At 33.6% G+C, this 20,972-nt stretch overlaps 6 protein-coding genes across 6 annotated transcripts; 3 read left to right on the top strand and 3 right to left on the bottom strand.

Annotated features, from left to right (window-relative positions):
* The first annotated feature begins 472 nt into the window (after positions 1–472).
* AT1G62420 (DUF506 family protein (DUF506)) lies at positions 473–2,452 on the top strand. The gene is made up of 2 exons (NM_104922.3): positions 473–994; positions 1,811–2,452. The coding sequence occupies exons 1-2, from the start codon at positions 625–627 to the stop codon at positions 2,290–2,292; spliced, it is 852 nt and encodes a 283-aa protein (NP_176432.2). The 5' UTR covers positions 473–624; the 3' UTR covers positions 2,293–2,452.
* Positions 2,453–3,893: 1,441 nt separating this feature from the next.
* On the top strand, positions 3,894–5,110 carry AT1G62422 (uncharacterized protein). Its single transcript, NM_001084290.2, has one exon. The coding sequence runs from the start codon at positions 4,244–4,246 to the stop codon at positions 4,808–4,810; it is 567 nt and encodes a 188-aa protein (NP_001077759.1). The 5' UTR covers positions 3,894–4,243; the 3' UTR covers positions 4,811–5,110.
* A 229-nt stretch (positions 5,111–5,339) lies between these two features.
* Positions 5,340–5,745, bottom strand: AT1G62421 (uncharacterized protein; the record flags this gene model as incomplete). The annotated part of the gene is made up of 1 exon (NM_001084289.2): positions 5,340–5,745. The coding sequence occupies one exon, from the start codon at positions 5,743–5,745 to the stop codon at positions 5,431–5,433; it is 315 nt and encodes a 104-aa protein (NP_001077758.1). The 3' UTR covers positions 5,340–5,430.
* Positions 5,746–11,359: 5,614 nt separating this feature from the next.
* On the bottom strand, positions 11,360–12,314 carry AT1G62410 (MIF4G domain-containing protein; the record flags this gene model as incomplete). The annotated part of the gene is made up of 3 exons (NM_104921.1): positions 11,360–11,431; positions 11,610–11,825; positions 11,931–12,314. The coding sequence occupies 3 exons, from the start codon at positions 12,312–12,314 to the stop codon at positions 11,360–11,362; spliced, it is 672 nt and encodes a 223-aa protein (NP_176431.1).
* A 1,182-nt stretch (positions 12,315–13,496) lies between these two features.
* Positions 13,497–15,619, bottom strand: HT1 (Protein kinase superfamily protein). Its single transcript, NM_104920.3, has 3 exons — positions 14,675–15,619; positions 14,055–14,510; positions 13,497–13,969 (listed from the first exon to the last, which is right to left on the bottom strand). The coding sequence occupies exons 1-3, from the start codon at positions 15,119–15,121 to the stop codon at positions 13,700–13,702; spliced, it is 1,173 nt and encodes a 390-aa protein (NP_176430.2). The 5' UTR covers positions 15,122–15,619; the 3' UTR covers positions 13,497–13,699.
* A 2,468-nt stretch (positions 15,620–18,087) lies between these two features.
* On the top strand, positions 18,088–20,936 carry Phox2 (Octicosapeptide/Phox/Bem1p (PB1) domain-containing protein / tetratricopeptide repeat (TPR)-containing protein). The gene has a single exon (NM_104919.4). The coding sequence runs from the start codon at positions 18,342–18,344 to the stop codon at positions 20,595–20,597; it is 2,256 nt and encodes a 751-aa protein (NP_564794.1). The 5' UTR covers positions 18,088–18,341; the 3' UTR covers positions 20,598–20,936.
* Positions 20,937–20,972: the final 36 nt, after the last annotated feature.

Genomic DNA, 20,972 nt, shown 5'->3' with positions numbered 1-20,972 from the left:
TTGTTATCTGGCACGTGTTCTCACGCGCCGGCACATTAGACTAAACACGCAAGGTCTTTAGTACACGTCAGCAACTGATAACCGATAATTACTATGACGTGGACGTTGGTTAAAGAAAATAAGAACAACAAACACAACACACAAATCAAAGTAAACTTTTTTTTGTCGTTTCTTTTTTTCTTTGGTCAATTTTTTTTTTACATGTTTTGTCGTATATCAATAAACTCTTAAGTGATAAAATACATAGAAATAAATCTGAATAATTTAATTCAGCACTAATTATTTTTAAGCATGAAATTATAATAAAGAGTATAACCATTGAAGATTTTATTTTGATACAAAGTGAATCTAGACGCTATATGTGCGATAAAACTGAGAATTTAACCATCAACATTTCACAATTATATTCAGTAAGTTATAAAAAACATTACATCAACGACGTTCAATCTTTTTAATTATTGTCACATAATTTCACCACTCTGTCGTCATCTTTTAACATTTTGTCGTTTACTCCGTTTAGTCTCTCTCTATTAAATCGTATAGGTATTATAAATATACGTTATAAATTCTTCGAATCATTTGTGTATCGTCAAAAAGATTTTATCAAAAGGACAAAAGAAAGAGATGGTTGAGATTCAGGGAAGATTCAAAAGAATTGAGTCGGCTTTCAACGTAGCCGCGGCTCGTGTACATCCACCGTGTGATAACAGTAGCGGAAGCGATCATTCGCCGGATCTTTCCGATTTGGTCGCATCTTTTATAGAGAAAGAGGGACAAATAGTATTACGTGAAGAAGAAGAAACTTCTTCCGACGATAACAATTTGGAAGATGTGAATGAGAGGTTACGGAAGCTTCTAGAAGGTTTATCCTGTGGCGAAGAGCGGATGAGAATACTGTCAGCGACGATGGAGGTTGCTGGAACGTTCGTCGGAGATATTAGTTCTTCTAAGCGTCACTTAATGGCGTTTCTACGTAACAAGGGTTTTGATGCAGGTACATATATATAGTCTATAATCATCTCTTTCTATATAATATACTGAAATTTACATTTTTTATATTGAAATGGGAATTAACGGAGATGATTTTACTAGTTTGTGACTAATATATGGGATTATATTTAACCTACGGAATAATTTTCGTATCTTATGTAAACTTGTAATTTTGTTTAACTATTTCGTGATTTTACAAGTGTAATTAGTGGCTAAAATGAATCAAAGTTTTGATTTTATTTGTGTTTTTCTTTTAAAAGTTAACTAGAAGATTTATTTTCATCATACTGTAGTTCCATTCCACCATTTTATAATTTAAATCACGATTCCACAATTTATTTTTATCATCTAGAGCGTACGTAAGGTTCCTTAACTTGAGTATTTTCTTCATTCGTTTTATGATTCAGTAGTGTCTTAAAAAATTAGTTTTTTGAGTTAATAAAATAGTGTTTTGGATATTGGAAATTTAGAACCATAAAATATTCAGACGAAATGGCTGCGAAGATTTTTTTTCTTGGGGGGTCGAATAGCTAAGTAGATTAAAAAAAATCCTCCTTTTCACCGCAAGTAGCCAAATTTGTTTTTCCTACTGATATCTATGATTTGTGCAATTGCTTACCAATCATATTAAACAGAAGTTACCTAAATAAAGTACTTAGAAATAATTAAGTTGTACTAAAAGTTATATAAATATGTACTTTATATTGCAGCCAAAAAAAGTTGTACTTTCTGTAGTATTATGATGTACTCGTGGTACTTGGAATAAGTTTCTACTATATGTAAGAAAAATGACAATAATCATCGCCATGTATGTGTATAGGTCTTTGCAAGTCGAGTTGGGAAAGATTCGGCAAAAACACCGGCGGAAAATACGAGTACGTCGACGTTCGTTGTGGCGGAGATTATAATAATCGGTATTTCGTCGAGACAAACCTTGCCGGAGAGTTTGAGATAGCTAGACCAACGAAAAGGTACCTCTCAATACTAAGCCAAGTGCCACGCGTCTTCGTGGGAACTTCAGAGGAACTGAAACTGCTCGTGAGAATCATGTGCCATGAGATGAGACGGTCGATGAAGCACGTAGGGATCCACGTGCCACCGTGGAGGAGAAACGGTTACATGCAAGCTAAGTGGTTCGGTTTCTATAAACGAACTTCGACGACCAATAACTACGAAATGGTTAATACTTATGATACGACTGCGTTTAAGGGTTGCAAGGAAGAGTTTTGGGAAGCTAAAGGTCTTAAGGTTATGGTTGGTCAGCTTTCGATTGCTTTCAACATTAGTGCGGTTGAAGTGTAATAATAATCAGAAAACAAAAGAGGGATCCTTTTCCAGTTTGAGCTAATATGTAAGCTAATTCTTGGGTTTTGTTTGTAAATACTAAAATAGTGAAATTTTTGTTGATTTAGTTACGCAGATTAATACGTAAAATGTATTTTAAATAACATGCATTTCGGAGCGGTTTTAACTCTACTGACCAAGTCAGATTTGTTTTGGTTTATTTTCATTTTTCAACACAAATCTAGTCAAAGACGAGTGTCATAAATTGAATGGTATTTTAGCGTTATTCCTTCCCCGAAAAAGAAATTTGTGTCCGAGTGTTTTTGACGGCAAAGTGTGTGTTTCATTAATTGTACTAACTAGTCAAAAAAGTATAAAGAAACTCACAAAATATTTATTTTTCATTTATAAGCTAAATGGTTTATTACTAATTTTGTTATCCTTCTACCATAATTAGTTGCCACTGTTAAAATCGGATGAATTATTTTTGTTCTATGTGATTGTTGATGATACAGTGCACTAAAAAAAGTTCTTCATCTTAGTGTTGTGATTATATCAAACAGATTTCCATTACTGTCTCCTCAGGTTTCATAAGTTTATAAGCATAATGTTTGCTTTCGATGTGAAATGACCAATAGACTCTTGACTCTTTAGGCCCATTATATAACCCGATCATGGGCCAGTAACATGTGGAAGGCTTTTCATGTGGAAGGCTTGTCTTCATTAACACATGTAAAGACAAGGATCAAACTCTTTTTTTACAAATCTGTTTAGTTTAGTTATGAGGTTGCAACAGGTAGCATAATAAATAAAAATTTTACCAAATGTTTCATTTGTATTAACAATCTTTTAGTAATATGTAAAATGGGAAAAATAGGAAAAATTGGAAATAGACTTTACAAATGGATAACACTGGATTTCTTGTAATTGATAAAATAATTTTTTTGAGATATCATATGTTTCCTCTTTTCACATTTACAACAACTACAGGTCCTAAAATTTGTCCAAATTATCGTTTATGTACTCAATTATTCATCTGCAAGTTCTCACAAAAATGTTGGTGTAAACCATTAGGTTAAATTCTCCGGTCTCCTCTGTAAGATTTTGAATTTTCCGCAATAGAATTAAACCTCAAAACGAAAATTAAAAAAAAATTATCCGAAAAATGCAGATAACGCATGTAGAAAAAAAATTACAATTTACGAAAATAATAATAATAGCAAAATATTTATAATTTTTAGTACTTTTGTTTCGTTTACCAAACGTAGAGGCATGCTCCTAGGCTCTTTAAACATCCATACACCATTTTAACTGTCTTCAAATATAATTAGCTAGTATTATAAATCCTGGAAAAAAAAACCCAGCCATTATCGTAGAACTCTAAAACAAATTACAAAGGAAACTTTAATTATGTGAAAAGCAAAAATTATATCAAATAGTATTGCATATGAAGTATTTTGAAAACACTACTAATCAGATCTTATCAACAAAAAGAACATAAGATAAACATTTATAAGAAACTTACCATTTAGACAAAAAAAAAAAAAAAAAAACTTACCATTTCATTTTTTTTTCTTCGAGTAATATTTTTAATTTTCTATATATACTACATGGTACATTTATTGTGTAGCTCTAGTAACATTGATGAGAATTGAAAACAACTACGTGTTACGGGACTGCAATGACAGATCATATTCTGGTAATTAAACAAATGTTATGATTTACATGTGGGATTTGGCTCAGTAGATACCTCCTCAATATAAACCTATCCATTATCCATACATTTTTATTTCCTTCAATGGCGAATAAAATACAACTTAGAAAATTAACAAATAAAAAGAAAACATAGTTGGACTTTTCTTAGACCTTTCGAAATTCGGCGTCACGAATAAAGAACAAAAAACCTTTCAAAATTCAAAGTCTCATCAAACTCATTCTTCAAGAAAGACTCACTCTCTTTTCTCTCTCTATGAAAAAGCTTTGCCGGAAAGGAACCGTTCATCCGTCGCCACCGCCGGCGATAAAGACCGACGAACAGTTTCTATCTCTTCTCCCCGTAGCTATCCTCTCTCTCGTGGCGGCGCTCTCGGTGGAGGATCGTGAAGTTCTTGCTTACCTCATCTCAAACTCCGGCGACTCAAATCGTATCTCTCGTCTCAAGAAAAACAAAGAAGATAATCATCACTCTCCTCTCTTTCTTTGTGATTGTTTTAGTTGTTACACGAGTTACTGGGTCAGATGGGACACGTCACCGAGGCGCCAACTCATTCACGAGATCATCGATGCTTACGAAGATAGTTTGGAGATGAAGAAGAAAAAGAAAGATCGGAGAAAGCGATCGGGAAAAGCTTCTGGACGAGTTAACTCGATAGGAACGAGTCGACTCAGTGAATTGGGTTCGAGTTCAGCCGAGTTTGCTGGTGGTGACTCGGAGAAAGATGGAAATTGCGGCGGTGAAGAGGCGGAGAAGGAGAAAGGCTCCGTTGGAAAGGTTATGAGTTTCATTGGTCAGAGATTTTTGGGAGTTTGGGGATAAGGAAATTTCCAAACATTTTGGTGGAAAAAATGATGAAATTTACTAAAAAGACAAATAAATAAACTTTAGTTTATTTTTGTAAAATTTATTTCTGGCTCAAGCTTTTTTCCAGAGATTTTTATTTTTTTTCTTTTCTTTTGCATTTCCGTTAATTTTAATTTTTCCTTTTAAAGGGTTTAGTTCATGTAATATAGATGTTTAACTACGCACCCTGTAATTTTTCAAGTTTAAGTCACTGTATTATAACATCTAAAATGAAATATATGTGTATCATAGCAAATACCTACACTTTTTAAAGAGTCTCTGCTTTATACTTTCTGATTGGCTCTGGTCGATGATATCATGGAATCGTAAACATGAAAAAATAAAGAATAAAAAAGATAATTTAATGAAAAAGATACATTTATCTTACAACTTATAATTTGTAAAGACGAAATAAGTGAATTCTTTACACTTGTAAAACCGATTAGCAACTTCCAAAATCATGGAATAGTTTTTTTTTGTATAAATGTTAAATTATTTTGGTTTTAATAAATGTTAAATTATATTCACCTAAAAACACCATTTTACAAATAATGCATCGTAATATCGAAGGAGTTCGAAAGTTTTAGAAAAAAAAATTAAAATTTGAAAAAGAGATTAGTGTCTATAGGTATGGAACCTGTAGTGTATAAACCACTTTTATATTCTGATGGATCCGACAGAGCTAAAATATTCAGCCAATTTCTAACACTTTTGTCAATCAAGCGGGTGAGTTTAGAGGCTGGCGGAGTGGCGGGTGAGTTTGGAGGCTGGTGTTGAAGTATCTTTGTGCCTTCGTCCATTCCTCTCTCACCAATTACTGTAGGTTGTAAGCTGAAACACATATCGCAACACGAACAAGTGAAGACTTGGAGTAGCTGAGGCGGAGAGTAAGGGAAGAAGTGACTCCCCATCTTGCCGTGAAACTGTTGCCTAAGATGTCACAAGTAAGTGCTGACCAAAACTTGGGAGGAATAGTTTAATTTTATTGTTCCATCTTCACGAGTTAGCATAATTTTTACTTTAGGACATACGATAAAAATTGCATATGACTACAAGTAAAGTCATTACGAGTATAATTTTTGTGATTAAATGGTTTAAATGTGTCAGAACGTATTTTCAAATATTCATTTGACAGTTGATTCGTTGTCGAATGCTATTTGGAAAACATCGTTGTTGCTGATTTTACCAACCAAAAACATTAAATAATATAAAGCTATATGAAGTAGTATGAGTTAGGCTATATATATAATATAAAACCATATGAATTATGAGTTTGGCTATACATATAATCACGTAGATACATACAAAAATAGTTTAAAGCATGTCCACAATATCTGGTGTGCCGGCCACCACCACCAACAAGCACTTTTATGCTTCCCATGAACATAAATGGGATTGGTACACTTACGTTAAAAAAATACATCACCTGACTGTTTGGAATTTTATATCCTTATCCCTATTCTCATGTATATAAATTCCTGAATGAAGATATATTTGAAATTTCTTTTGCTCGAAAGTACAAAGGCATAATTTTATTTTTATTTTAGGTTAATACTTCAAAGTATATGAAAACACCTTGACCAAATTGGCAAATAGATTATGAATTATATATCATGATAGATCAGGGGAATCTCAGGGACAAGGATCGATTCAGATAAATGCTAGGTTATTAAGCTTACAATTACTAATCAATCATCCCTTGTTAAATCGCATTTTGAATGTTTTGATGGACGAGTGCAAGATTGTTCGTTACATGGTATCATACAATTATAGATAGAGCTTTAACCAAAAAAAAACAATTATAGATATTGCATAGAGATTCGGTCGAATGCTTTACCAATATACAAATACAATGAATTGGTACTTTAATTCTAGAAATGAGCATATTCCAACATTGAACTTCACGAATAAAATACATAAAGAAGAGACAATACGGGCTCTTGTCTCGGTGTTCTACTTTACCTCTCCAGACACATTCCTTGGCATAAAAAAATGGTTAACAGTTCTGTATGTGAAATAATACTTTTCAATGACAAATGGTTTTTGGTCAAAACTTTAGTTCTATATATAAAACTGTTAAAACCTTTTTATGATAATTAAAACAATCTTAATTTTTAAATTTATATCAATGGGGTAATGAGATTTACGGTCTTAGCAATTACCAATCATAAAAATGTTACTAAAAACGTTATTTCTAAACTTTTAAACACACTAAATCGAATTAAGGTTCAGTTTGGTATTTTCCGTTAATGATCTTTTGTACTTAGTTAGTGTGGTTATTAGCACTATGCTTTTTATTTTTTGTATATTAATAGTAAACTTACTATTGAAACTTTTACCATTAACGTTAAGTGTAGTGTTAAACCTTATAATGAGAGATGTTTGTCACGGCATGAAACGTGTTTGAACTTTGAAGGGCTTTCTAATTTGTTTTTATTTCATACTACAAAAGTCAATACGTTGTCTTTGACTGCGTCTTGTTTTTGGTCATCACGAGCATCTTGAGGCTTTTTTTTTTTCTTTGAAATATAAAGCATCTTGACAGTACTCACTACAAAAAAAGTGATTGGATTACAGCAATTAATTAGAATCAGAAGTATAAATGATACTAGTTTAAATTACTTATAGTTTAAATTACTTATAGTTTAAATTACTTATAAGCAAATGACACAAAATAAATAATTCAACATCAATTCTAATAAGTGATTTGTTAATTAGTTTGTTTAGTGTCAGTTTAATCAAATTGATATAAATTTGTATTAGTTTGCATCACTTCAGAAAATGGATACAAAAATATGTATTTACATCAATTAAGATAACCGATGTATTCCCTTACTTTTATTAACATTATTTTTAAAAATGATACAAAATATAGATTAATAGAAAGTGATGCTAAAAACTTATTATTAGAAAAAAAAACTAACTGAATTAAACAATTTATTGTTATAAATGACACGGAATTGTTATTTCCGTAGATAAATAATATTATTAGATTTATCATTATTTTTAATTTTCTTTTCTCCTCAAAATCAGCGAAATTAAATAAATTTATTTCCTTAATCACGATCCTATTTTTACGTTCACGATCTTTTTTGCTATGTCATCTCCAAAAGACGTTCTTATGATATCTCCAAATCAGTTTTTGAAATCTCATAACTCTCATACCATTCTTCACCTTCACACATCTGTACTTTTTAATTCTCTATCGTTCTATTTTTCTCTCCTAAGTCCTAACCATCACTGAGGTTTTTTCTTTTCTTCTATTTTTATAAATCTGTCATGAACACGGAAGAACACTGCATAATTAATACAAATATGCATTGCTAATCATTAGGACTGTGTTTCCTACACAGATGGGAGAAGCATAAAGTAAAGGTATTCCATTATTTTATGTTCTGTTACAATTGCTTATTCTAATTCCGACCTAAAAATTCTAAAAATCTCCAAACAATTAATATCTTTTTCATTTTGTAGAGAAAATACTTAAGTGGGATAATGATTCAAGGGATCTCAAGTCAGCATGATTTTGATTCCATAAATGGAAGAGAGATGATATAAAAAAAGAAGAAATAGAAGTTCCAAGAAGAGCAAACAATTACTCGAAGGAAGAAGTATGAAACTGAAGGAATGTGTTTAAACATGAAGAACATCCAATTATTATTATTTTTGTTATAAAAATTTATTATTCTTAAAAAATGTAATTTATAAAATCTTGAAAAGATTTTAGTAGATATTGCAACTAGTGATTTTGGGAGAAAATATCCACCATGATTTATTATATATATTAAAAATGAAACAAAATAAAAGAATAATTAGAAAATATATTTTTTAAATAATTTTTTATTATTCTAAATATTATTATTCTGTAAATATATTACTATTTTTAAAATCACTTATTTTAACCAAAACAAATATTAACATCACTTAAATAAATTAAAGTAAATGTTAACATCATCTTTTAGCAATTGATGTAAATATCACATCAGTTTTTATAACCGTTGCAAATACTAATATCGTTTAGGCAAAATGATGTAATTATTTACATCACTTATAGAAAATGATGTAAATATCACATCAGTTTTTATAACCGACTCAAAATAAACATCAGTTATAACAAGCGATGCAAATATTATGTAAAGTTGCATCAGTTGTTAATAAATCGATGTAAATTATTTGCATCAACAAGATACGAATCATTTATTTAAGTGATATATTTTTATCAATTATAAGTAATACAAATATTTAAAATAAGTGCTTTAAAATGATCCCTTTTTTGTAGTGACTATATACATTTATCACCTGAAATATTGTATTTAAGATTTTTTTTTTTTTTCTTATGAGTCGTGGAACACATCAATTTTGGTTCGTTTGTTTCAGACTTTCAGTTATTGTGAACTATACCAGGAAATATCTGAATCTGGAATAAATTTGGCAAAGACAAATTTGGATTTGTTTTCTTCACTACAAAAGATTTATATATTTGGGTGAATATTGTTAACGACGTCATGTCTTAGTTTGGAATTGATCTTATTTTCGCCAAATAGAAATCGCTACTATAAACTTTTGTAATACTATATATATAAAAAAGTCAACCTTGAAAAACTAGCTACTACGTTGTAAGTTGTAACTTACATATACATTTCAATTTGTGAGATTTTTTCGGACCATAAAAAGGGCCAAATGTGATAATATTGACTTAGAAACTCTTATATATGCTAGAAGAATAAAAACAAAATAGTGGAAAACACTGACCCCTATATACTAAATTACTGTCAAGAGTTTATCGCTCAATGTTTCTCTTCTGACTTTTTTTTTTTCTCACCAACGAACCATTAAGAAATGCTAAAAATTTTGGCGTTAATGAAAAGTTAAATCATCATACGAGCTACCATCACTAGTGAATAGAGATGAATATTTAATTATCATAAGCCTAGCTAAGAGTGTTGACAAAAGGGATTAAACCATGATTCCTTAAATTTTCACTACAAAGGCAATAAATAATGAAATAAATTAACATCAAACCTAATAAATAAATAAATAAAATATAGGATTAGGTAGATTAGTTAGAACTTATATGCTTGTTACTAAGAATCTTTAGACTATCTTCTCCCTTAGTTAAGAAAACTTTCTTTGGTAGGTATCTATTGTTATCATCATCACTTCACAGTCAGTCGAGTTTCATATTCTTTGATCAACGCTAACTCAATAATAAAAGGATTTGAGGTGATATATATAGGTCGTGCTTACGTAGTGAGCTCTTGTTCATATCGTTGAGAACTTTGCTTTTTAGCGTCTATGTTTGAAAAAAAAATAAGTTCGATGGTTAATGATCTCACGTGCTTTACTTAAGTCTATAGAGATACCAAACAAATAAAATAAATGTGAACTTTGCTATAAATATTTTAAATTATATATCGTTAATCTGTTTTTTTTTGTCAATAGATATTATTAATATCCGTAATCTATTTTAAAAAGAAAATATTTCATACTAAATAGAAAAACATAACATATATAGAGTACTATTAATTTTTACCAATTTTATTCTTTTTTAACTTTATTCTTTTACCAATTTAAATATCGATACAAGTAGGCTTAAATAACTCATAACGTAAAATTTAAAGAGATGTGAAAAAGATATTCAGTATGAAATTGCGGATCTTTATTATGATATTAAGTACACTATGTTTAGCAAAAATAATGTTCAAAATAACCAAGCACATGAATGTTCATTTAATCAGAGACTTCGTAGCACAATGTTTTTTTTTTTTACAATTCACACTTCTATGGAAGTTTGATAAAAACAAGTGTTATCGGTAAATTCGAACACGGTAAAAAATTCTATAAAACGTATAAGAACAAATGAACAATGAGGAAATAGAGAATCTTTATTGTGGAAAGATCACTATGAAGGAAATAAGAATATAGAGTATGCAATTGAAAGCCGAAACCAAAGTGTATTGGTTCTCGGTTTAGTCTTTGTTTCATGTTACCTCATGTTAAGTTCTGGTTCAATTCTTAATTTGGGTCTAGTTCTTTAAGGCCCACTGACATCGGTTGACGAGCATCTAGTTTTGTTTCAACGAGCTTAGAAGAGAGTAAACATAGTTGTCGAGAAAAAACGAGATTTATGTGCTCGAATCATCATCTTCGTGACTGGTGAGTGATGCTTGGTTTTCGTTTTTTAACTTAGCATTGAATCTTCCAGAAATCTTATTAATTCTATCATTCTCATATGATGACATCCATGGATTCAAACAAAATTTTTGCCTTTAAGGCTATCATTAAGGCTAGAAGTGATGAAGGAACTAAAAAGCAAAGATCATGAAACACTAAGAGATTCATCCTTATGTTTGTGTTTTAGAATGCGATACATTCTATATGGAGGGAGAGAAATGATAAAGACACGGAGAGCGACCCTCAACAACGGAAAAATTGTCAAGTTGATTGATAAAAATGTGAGAAACCGATTGAGTACTCTAAGGAAAGGGAAGGTAGAAAAACATGTGGGAGGACTCCAAGTGTGGTTCACATCGAGATAATACCGAGGATATAACCACACTTGGAGTCCTCCCACATGTTTATAGGATCGGACTTTATCTGTATGCTAAGAAAACTTTGCATTCACATATATAAACGTTTATTTTTTTTTGAATATAATTTAACATTGAATTAAAAAAAAAAATTGTAAGTAGCAACAAAACAAAGTCTTAATCTCGTAACTCAGAAAGCTTATGATGTTTTCAAGGGTATTAGAACAACTCTTTCGCGCTGGGACCCCAATGGAGTGCAAATGGATGATCTTCCCAACCATTAATCTTAAGCTCATAACCAATTGAGGATGATTTGACAGATTCTTTAAACGTCTTAAAATCTCGTTCATCAGTTTTGAGTTCAATGAATCAAGCTTTTTGCCAACAGTGTTGAGAAAGAGACAAATAGCTATAATTTTTTCCTCTGATGGACACATTTGCTCAGCATCCTCCAAAAGCTTCTGTATGGTAAAAGTAAATTTAAATTATAACACACTAACACAAGTGTTAGGCATGTAGTCCCATCAGACCGGAACTAGAGAAAGTTAAACAGTCATCTTCCTAACCTGACCAATGGCTAAAACAACCTTTTCTGTCAACATCCGCTTCAAAAAAAGCTCACCACAAAAACGAAGATTTCCTAGAGTCCGGAGGTTCAACAGTCTTACTTCGTCTTCCCGTTCGGCCTCCTGATCTGGCGCGTTCATCTTTCTAATCTCCTCACTTAAGTCGTCAGTTCTCTCAAACACCTTTTGACATGTGTTCAGCAAAACCCTCTTGAATGAGATCTCATCAGTCTTAGGCGCTGAAGGTGGAAACCTAGGCATTTTGTGGCGGATATCAAAGCACAATTGAGCGTACATAGGGCAAAAGGTCGGCTCAAGGACTGCTTTGTCGAAAATAAGGGTTGTCAAACGCTGTAGTGAAAGAAAAGGGCACAAATTAGCCATATTCACGAAACTGAAGATAGATAACTCATTACGCAAAGAGAAGATGCAACCCATAAGCCATAACCAAACCTTCTTAAGTTCGTTGGGTTTTTTTCAGTTCAAATCAGAGTGTTATTCATATAAAAAAAATAACTAAAAACCAAGAAAAAAAAACTTAATACATGGTTAATTAGCTCAGACTTTTTTCCCCATAGCTAAAACCCCGACAGAAAATAATTTACGTAGAGCTTTAATATATGTAGTATAAACGAATGTAATTTTAACAAATATGATATATAGAACTAATTCTGGCAGATAATTATATAAAAGTTAATCTATATATATTACTATATGGTAAGAGCATGCACCTTTTAAGATATCAGATGTATTGCAAGAGCTGATAAGTTGGGTCATGAGACGACCATATTTCTCTTCGGCTATCTGGTTCGTTATACTGCCCAAGAAAAGTATAAAACACAAAGATAAATCTAAAGATTTGATGTTTGGAAGTTAAATAACATAATGATGCCAATATGAGAGATCAGAAGTGTATATATCTATATATATTCTGTACAAAATAGCGGATAGAGGAATTAAATTACCAGCTTATTCCTTCCAAAGCCAATGCTTTGAATGTTATCCAATCTTGCAACAATACTGTAGATCGAATACAAGCCAACCTAGCCTCTTCAATGGATTTTTCTGTCATCTGTAGTTATGAATTATGACACGTTTTGGGTGCAAAGACTTAGAAGAATCTACAATATATAAGAAAGGAATGGCCACAGCATGGTGGAAACGTGTCCAAAATTGATAATGGGGAATATTTCCCCATGCGTCAATGTTCAGAAAAAATCGAGCCTAGAAAACTGAAACGTCGGCGACCGAAATTTATTGTTTAATTTTTATTTAAGATTAGTTAAAATGGAATTACATTTGGAAAAGAAATAATGATATTATTATAAATGTAGATGGTCTCCGTTTTCCAATGTAAATCATTTTTTTTTCTAGTTATGAATGTTAATATCATTATAAACTGAAAAAGTCTGCCTTTACATTGTAATAGCCTATGATTTTAATTCCTTGAGAAAAAAAAAGTTAAAAACAATGAGTCAATATAACTAAGAAGTCACTTCTTGTGAGTTCAAGTTATCCACTTTCGACACATTTAGATAATTAGACACTTACGTATTCTTTTTGAGCTCATTCCCTTTTAAACGAGAGACCAGTGATCAATAAGTATCATTATATATCATACAAATTAGTTAGCCTAAGTTCGTGTATATCAAATCATAACATCACGTAGATGCAAATATACAATCAAATAACTAGTGAAAGAAAAAGAAGAATTGTAAACTTTGGAATGAGACCAGGTTACAGGTACTTCAAATAACTTTTATCTACTACTAGGCATTTACAGGAACAGAGGAGGAAGAAAATGGTGAGCTAATGGATGTGACACAGCCTTTAAGGTGATCAAGAATAGCTTTCTTTGTCTTCGTTAGGCTTGCGTGTGACGTCAAAGGCAGTCCTTCTTTGACACACTCGTCGTACTTCTCTAGCACCGCCACTATGTTTGAGAAGTCTGGCCGCTTCGACGGATTCTCTGACCAACACCTCTTGATTAGATGAGCTAGCGCTGGTTGACAGCTCGCCGGCAATGGTGGTCTTTCGTTCTGCTCATCAAAGAAACCAAAAAAATCAATAACTTGTATCCCAAGAAAAACAACAATCTGGTAAATAAGATGAATGGAGACTGACCTTTTCAGCGACTGCGAATGCGGCTTGCACAGGAGTCATGCCTTGGAACGGAAGCAACGCGGTGGTGAGTTCCCATAGAACGATGCCAAAGCTATAAACATCGACTTTTCTGGTATAAGGCTTCTCCTTGATCATCTCTGGAGCCATCCATCTATAAGTTCCCATGTTACCCTTGGCCTCTCTGCATTGCGTCTCAAGACAAGATGTCCCAAAGTCTGCAACTTTAACTCTCATCTCGTCGTTCAAAAGCAAATTGTTGGACTTTAGGTCTCTGTGGATAACACCTTGCGAGTGAAGATACTCCATTCCTCTTGAGATGTCTAGAGCCAGCCTTAGTACGGTCTCGATCGAAAGCGAGTAAGGCTCTTTCTTGTTTAGGTACATTCGGAGGTTTCCTTGTGACATGTACTCTGTTATAATGCAGTACACCGGCGGTTTCTTGCACGCCGCAATGAACTATATATCAAAATAAAAGATGAAATTAGCAAGAATTTTAAACCTTGTAGAGACACATATTTTCTAAAGCCAATGATCTTTGCTCTGTTTTTTTTCTCCCTCAATGATATTACTTCTTGATAATGAAAGCTACATGTTTTGATAAGAAGATAAACAATACAGACCTGAACGATGTTAGGGTGAAAGAGACGAGAAAGCAGAGCAACCTCGGACTTAAACTGTTGTTCAAGCTTAGCCCTTGTCTCTTCCTTGTGTGTTGGGATCCTCACCATCTTCACGGCAACGGCTCTTTGTTTGTAGATCCCTCTGTATATTCTAGAGTGTGCTCCGGAAGCAAATTTGTTTCCGATAAATAGCTGCGAAAGATCTGCGGTCCATTCCTCTCTTTCGCCTTTAGAAGCTTCCCATGTCTCCACGTTCTCGGACTCGAGGATCATCGACCAAGATTCCATACTGTCAAATCTCTTCTTCTCCATCGTCTCTGCTTCTGCATACCGGTTGGTTTTGGAGGAAGATGGGTTACAGGGTAAATTCGGGAGGGACGGCTCTAAAGGTAATTTGGATCTTAGAGACCAACGTAGACGAAACGGATTGAAACATAAACCAGACATATTGATCAAAGGAGAGTTTTGCTTGGTTCACAAGGTAGGGTTTGAAAGCAGAGAAATTAGGGTTAAAGATATGTTAAACTAGGTTTTTCCTTCTGAAAGTATGAATAGATTTCAGGAAGTGCATGAACTGATTCAAAAACATGGGTTCGATAGGATCTCCCGAGAATCTAACCGTCGTTTCATTAATTTTCTAGGGAAAACAAAACAGAATCAGGGAAAAGAAGAAATAAGCCAACAGAGAAAATTTGAAACAGAAGAGACTTGTGTCAAAAGGAAGAGACTTTCACAGGAAGGAAGCAGAAACAGAGAAGGAAACAAATGGGTTTCATCTTCTTCTTTTTTCCTAGTGTATAACAATGATGAAACTTTCCGGGGAAACTAACGAAGAGGAGCTTAAATTTTCCGGGGAAATAAAGGACACGAGAAGAAAGAAAAGCACCAGAAAGTTTTGGTTACAAGTTGAGTTTTGGAAGTTAAAGAAGAAACCAAGTGAATAAGGGAACGGATCCAAAGTAAGAGATTTTCAAAGGTTTCTCGTGATTGCTTGGTTCAAAAGTTAGCCTTTTGAGAAGTAAAGAGTTATAAATCTATTTATATATTTTCTCTTGAGAACAAATCAAATCGTGTTCGGTTCGTGTTTAGAAGTCTTTTTATAATTCGAACTGAATTAACGACTCGCCAAGTTACCGACTAAAATTGCTTCATATCATTGGTTCGATGATGATAATAAATATAAAGTAAAGCTGTATTTATTTACAGAAAATTATGGATATAATTATTTCTCTTCAACCTATTATTATCCTAATATTATTTAAAAAAAAATTATAGATGAAGATTGACTTCAAAAATAATCCAAAGATCACACTGTATTCAACTTCGTAAAAACCATTAGACGCGACTGCGAAAATATTTGTTATCTGACCGTCTTTTTCTATTTTAGTATTAGGATTATTTTATATATCAATAAACTATCCTATCTTAAAAGGGAATTGTCGCGATCGACGAATAATTAGTTACACAAAAAATTACACTTTGATTCATCCATATACAACACTGGCTAGTAAAATAACAAAATTACACCGTAATAATAAACCAAATTCAGATCACATTCTTATTGGTTTTCACGATCATCGTTGGAGCATTTTTATTGGTGTACCATTAGATCATGTTATATTTGGATATAGAAACTATTGATTTGATCATATAAGATATTAGGTCACAGAAAACCTTGTGGCATAAAAAATATATACATCCGAATGAGATAAAGAAACATAAATAAGACATGTTAATATTACATCAAAATTTCAATATATCAACAAAAAAAAATCTTCAATATATCAAAGTTAGAAACACTATATGATTTGCAGTTTTCTAGTCTCTGCAAAAACCTTCCCTTAAAATATGACTAAAAATGACAGAAAGTGTCATAAACTCTCTTTCTACCTGATATCTAGAACTTAATTAATTAACAAACTGTTTCATAAAGTATATTCGGAGATAAACGTAACGTTAATGGATGGAGATGATCTTTGGCAATGTGTAAAAAGCGAAATATTTTACACTACTTGGAGACAACATTTGTGAACAATCCGTGAGTGAGGATTCGATGCCTTTTCGTACTGAATTATTTAATCTTACAGATACAACTTGTCTTTCCAAAAAAAAATCATGTTTACCAAGTGGAATCGTACACGTGGCAATCCATGATCGGGACCACGTGGAAGCTGAGAAGCTGTAGAATCTTGTTCCGTTAGAGAAAACTGTTTGATCTTGGACCAAAAATATGTGACAAATGTTGAATAAAAATCCGAAGAGAAAACAGTTTGATCTTGGACCAAAAATATGTGACGAATGTTTCATACACTCAATTTGGAATGAAAGGAACCAAAGAAGACACGGGAAGAGCCCATCCCTGCCGGAGAGACTTATAAAAATGATAGACAAAAACGTCAGAAATCGTTTAAGTACGATGAGTGGTTGTGGTGTTTTGAAGTATAAGGATGAAATGAGAGTTTGGTTTGCATCGAGAGCTTAGAGAAGAGAAGTTTTTTTTTCATAAAAAGTTTCAATCAGTTTCCAGTTTTGTGTAAAAAACGTTTTTTTTTATTTTGAATATAATTTAGCATTAAATTCAAAAAACAAATGTTTCATAAATCTTTTGTGGGCACATTCACCAAAACCCGATGTTTGTTTTGCATGTCTATTCATCACTTATACCATAATGTCCTCTTCACAAAGCTAGTGAAACTTGTAGTAAGTGTATAATATATATAGAGGAAAATATTTCATTTTCCAATGTGAAATAAATGTTTATATTTGTTCATTGCTATTATAAGCTTTCAAACTAAGACCTCAATTTCTTATGTAATATGACTTCAATTTTTACATGTAGTTACATTAGTTTATAATGTTCATTGCAGAGAATCTAATGACTTCAAGATCCGATCATTTTGGTAATGAACTTCACCAGAAGTCATTGGTTTAGAATTGAAGTTCCAACAAGTAGATCATTTAACTAGACTTAGAAAGATAACTATACTTCTTCTTTTCTCACTCTTTTTTTTTTGTCAAAATTGCGATTCACAATCTTCTAATACATTTTGTCCTTTTGTAGGTTTATGAGATTTAGGGGTTGGCTTTGTGAGCGTTGGACACTCAATTAGTTCCAATTACCGATTTGATTCATTGGTTATTATAGTTTATTTTAACGAAATCTTGTTAACTAGTTTACATAGTATTAGAAACAGACACCATTTACATAGCTTGTATAGTTTAGACCATACAATTTTATAGATGATCTAGTCTACAACATCACATGTTTGGATGGTTTCCGATACTAGTTACAAATCCATTCATGCATAAAATGTTTTCAGCCATTGGGCTGAAAATCTCTAGGCCCATTATCTTCCATCTTCGGCCCAAAATTTATCTCACGACTTGGTAAAATAGTGGAGAGACAACAAGTTGATGATTCCCCTTTGAGCTAGGGTTTCTAGTTTTTCAAAACCCCGTCAGGCTCATCTTCTTCTAGCACCTTCTTCTTCCCTTAAAGTATTCAACTTTATCTGAATTTGACCATTTTCTCTTCATTTCTCCGACTAATTTCCCTTCATTTCGATCTTTAAGCATCTGGGTATCTCCCTTTCTCCATCTATTCATCGGAATTTGCGCTTAGATTTTGAATATTTTGAAGCTTTTTTTGGGATAGAGGAGATTGAAAATGGGGAAATCTGGAGGAAGGAAGAAGAAGAGTGGTGGTTCGAATTCGAATTCGAGTCAAGTCAATTCATCTGAAACTTCAGGATTATCCAAACCGTCAACGATTGTTAATGGTGGTGTTGATTTCGATGCTTCGATATTCTTGAAACGTGCACATGAGCTTAAGGAAGAAGGTAATAAAAAGTTTCAAGCAAGAGATTACGTTGGTGCTCTTGAACAATACGAGAATGGTATTAAGCTTATTCCTAAGAGTCATCCAGATAGAGCTGTGTTTCATAGCAATAGAGCTGCTTGTTTGATGCAGATGAAACCAATTGATTATGAATCTGTGATTTCTGAATGTTCAATGGCTCTTAAATCTCAGCCTGGTTTTACTCGTGCTTTGCTTAGAAGAGCTAGAGCTTTTGAAGCTGTTGGCAAGTTTGATTTAGCTGTTCAGGATGTTAATGTTTTGTTGGGTTCTGATCCTAATCATAAGGATGCTGGTGAGATTTCGAAGCGGTTAAAAACTGCTTTGGGTCCTCACCAAGATTTGCAGAGCCGTCCTTCACCTGCAGCTCTTGGTGCTTCGGCTGCTTTAGGCGGTCCTATTGCTGGACTTGGTCCTTGTTTGCCTTCTCGTAATGTTCATAAAAAGGGAGTTACTTCGCCTGTTGGGTCTGTTTCGTTGCCTAATGCTAGTAATGGTAAGGTTGAGAGGCCACAGGTGGTGAATCCTGTGACTGAAAATGGTGGTTCGGTGAGTAAGGGACAGGCGTCGAGAGTTGTGTTGAAGCCGGTTAGTCATTCGCCAAAAGGGTCGAAGGTTGAGGAGTTGGGTTCTTCTTCTGTGGCGGTTGTTGGGAAGGTTCAAGAGAAGAGGATTCGGTGGAGGCCGTTGAAGTTTGTTTATGACCATGACATAAGGTTGGGTCAGATGCCTGTGAACTGTAGGTTTAAGGAATTGAGAGAGATTGTGAGCAGTCGTTTCCCGTCTTCAAAGGCGGTTTTGATTAAGTACAAGGACAATGACGGAGATTTGGTGACTATAACTTCTACTGCAGAGCTGAAATTGGCGGAATCTGCTGCTGATTGTATTTTGACGAAAGAGCCTGATACTGATAAGTCTGATTCTGTTGGGATGTTGAGATTGCATGTTGTTGATGTGAGTCCTGAGCAAGAGCCGATGTTGCTCGAGGAAGAAGAGGAGGAAGTGGAAGAGAAGCCTGTTATAGAAGAAGTCATATCATCTCCTACAGAATCACTATCGGAAACAGAGATCAACACTGAGAAGACAGATAAGGAAGTTGAAAAGGAGAAAGCAAGTTCTTCTGAAGATCCTGAGACCAAGGAATTGGAGATGGACGACTGGTTGTTTGATTTTGCTCATCTGTTCCGTACTCATGTCGGTATTGACCCTGATGCTCATATTGATTTACATGAGTTGGGAATGGAGCTTTGCTCAGAGGCGCTTGAAGAAACTGTGACAAGCGAGAAAGCTCAACCACTATTCGATAAAGCTTCTGCGAAATTCCAAGAAGTCGCTGCTTTAGCTTTCTTTAACTGGGGAAATGTTCACATGTGTGCCGCTAGAAAGAGGATTCCTTTAGACGAATCTGCGGGAAAAGAAGTGGTTGCTGCACAACTTCAAACCGCTTACGAGTGGGTGAAAGAGAGATACACATTGGCAAAGGAGAAATATGAACAGGCTCTCTCGATCAAACCAGATTTTTACGAAGGTTTGCTTGCGTTAGGACAGCAGCAATTTGAAATGGCGAAGCTACACTGGTCTTACTTGCTAGCTCAGAAGATCGATATCTCAGGTTGGGATCCGTCGGAAACCCTAAATCTCTTTGACAGTGCAGAGGCGAAGATGAAAGATGCTACAGAGATGTGGGAGAAGCTTGAAGAGCAGAGGATGGATGATTTAAAAAACCCGAACTCGAACAAGAAAGAGGAAGTTTCAAAGAGGAGAAAGAAGCAAGGAGGAGATGGGAATGAAGAGGTTTCAGAGACAATCACAGCTGAGGAAGCAGCAGAACAAGCGACTGCAATGAGATCACAGATCCATCTGTTTTGGGGAAACATGCTGTTCGAAAGATCGCAAGTTGAATGCAAAATCGGGAAGGATGGTTGGAATAAGAATCTTGATTCAGCTGTTGAAAGATTCAAACTTGCAGGTGCTTCTGAAGCTGACATAGCAACAGTTGTCAAGAACCATTGTTCCAATGAAGCCGCTGCTACCGAAGGAGATGAGAAAAAGGTACCTGCGCCTTGAAACCCTTTATCCGAACAAGAATTACGATATCAAAAGCTATGAAACAAAAACCGATTCTCGCTTAATGAATGGTTGTGTGACTGGAAAATAACCCTGAAGATGTAGACTACTGAATCTTGCTTGATTTGATGATTCTCAGATGTTTTTTTTAAGTTTATCTTCTTCACCTCAAAGGTGATAAATTTTCCAGGGCATTTGTTAGATAAATTTGTAAACTCTGTTTAAGTTTCAACCTTTTAAGTATTTGTGTTGTTTTTGCATTAGTGATTGATTCTTCTGAACTTCCTTCTTCTTCTTTAATGATAAAAGCTACTTTAGCTTCATTTGTGTTAAGTTCTGAAACAGAGTGTTTTGACTTGATTTGGTGATGACCAC

This window comes from Arabidopsis thaliana, assembly GCF_000001735.4.
Source record: "Arabidopsis thaliana chromosome 1 sequence".
In the NCBI taxonomy this organism is placed as follows: Eukaryota; Viridiplantae; Streptophyta; class Magnoliopsida; order Brassicales; family Brassicaceae; genus Arabidopsis; species Arabidopsis thaliana.
The sequence above is the reverse complement of the archived record's forward strand: the minus strand, read 5'-3'. Positions and strand labels throughout refer to the sequence as shown.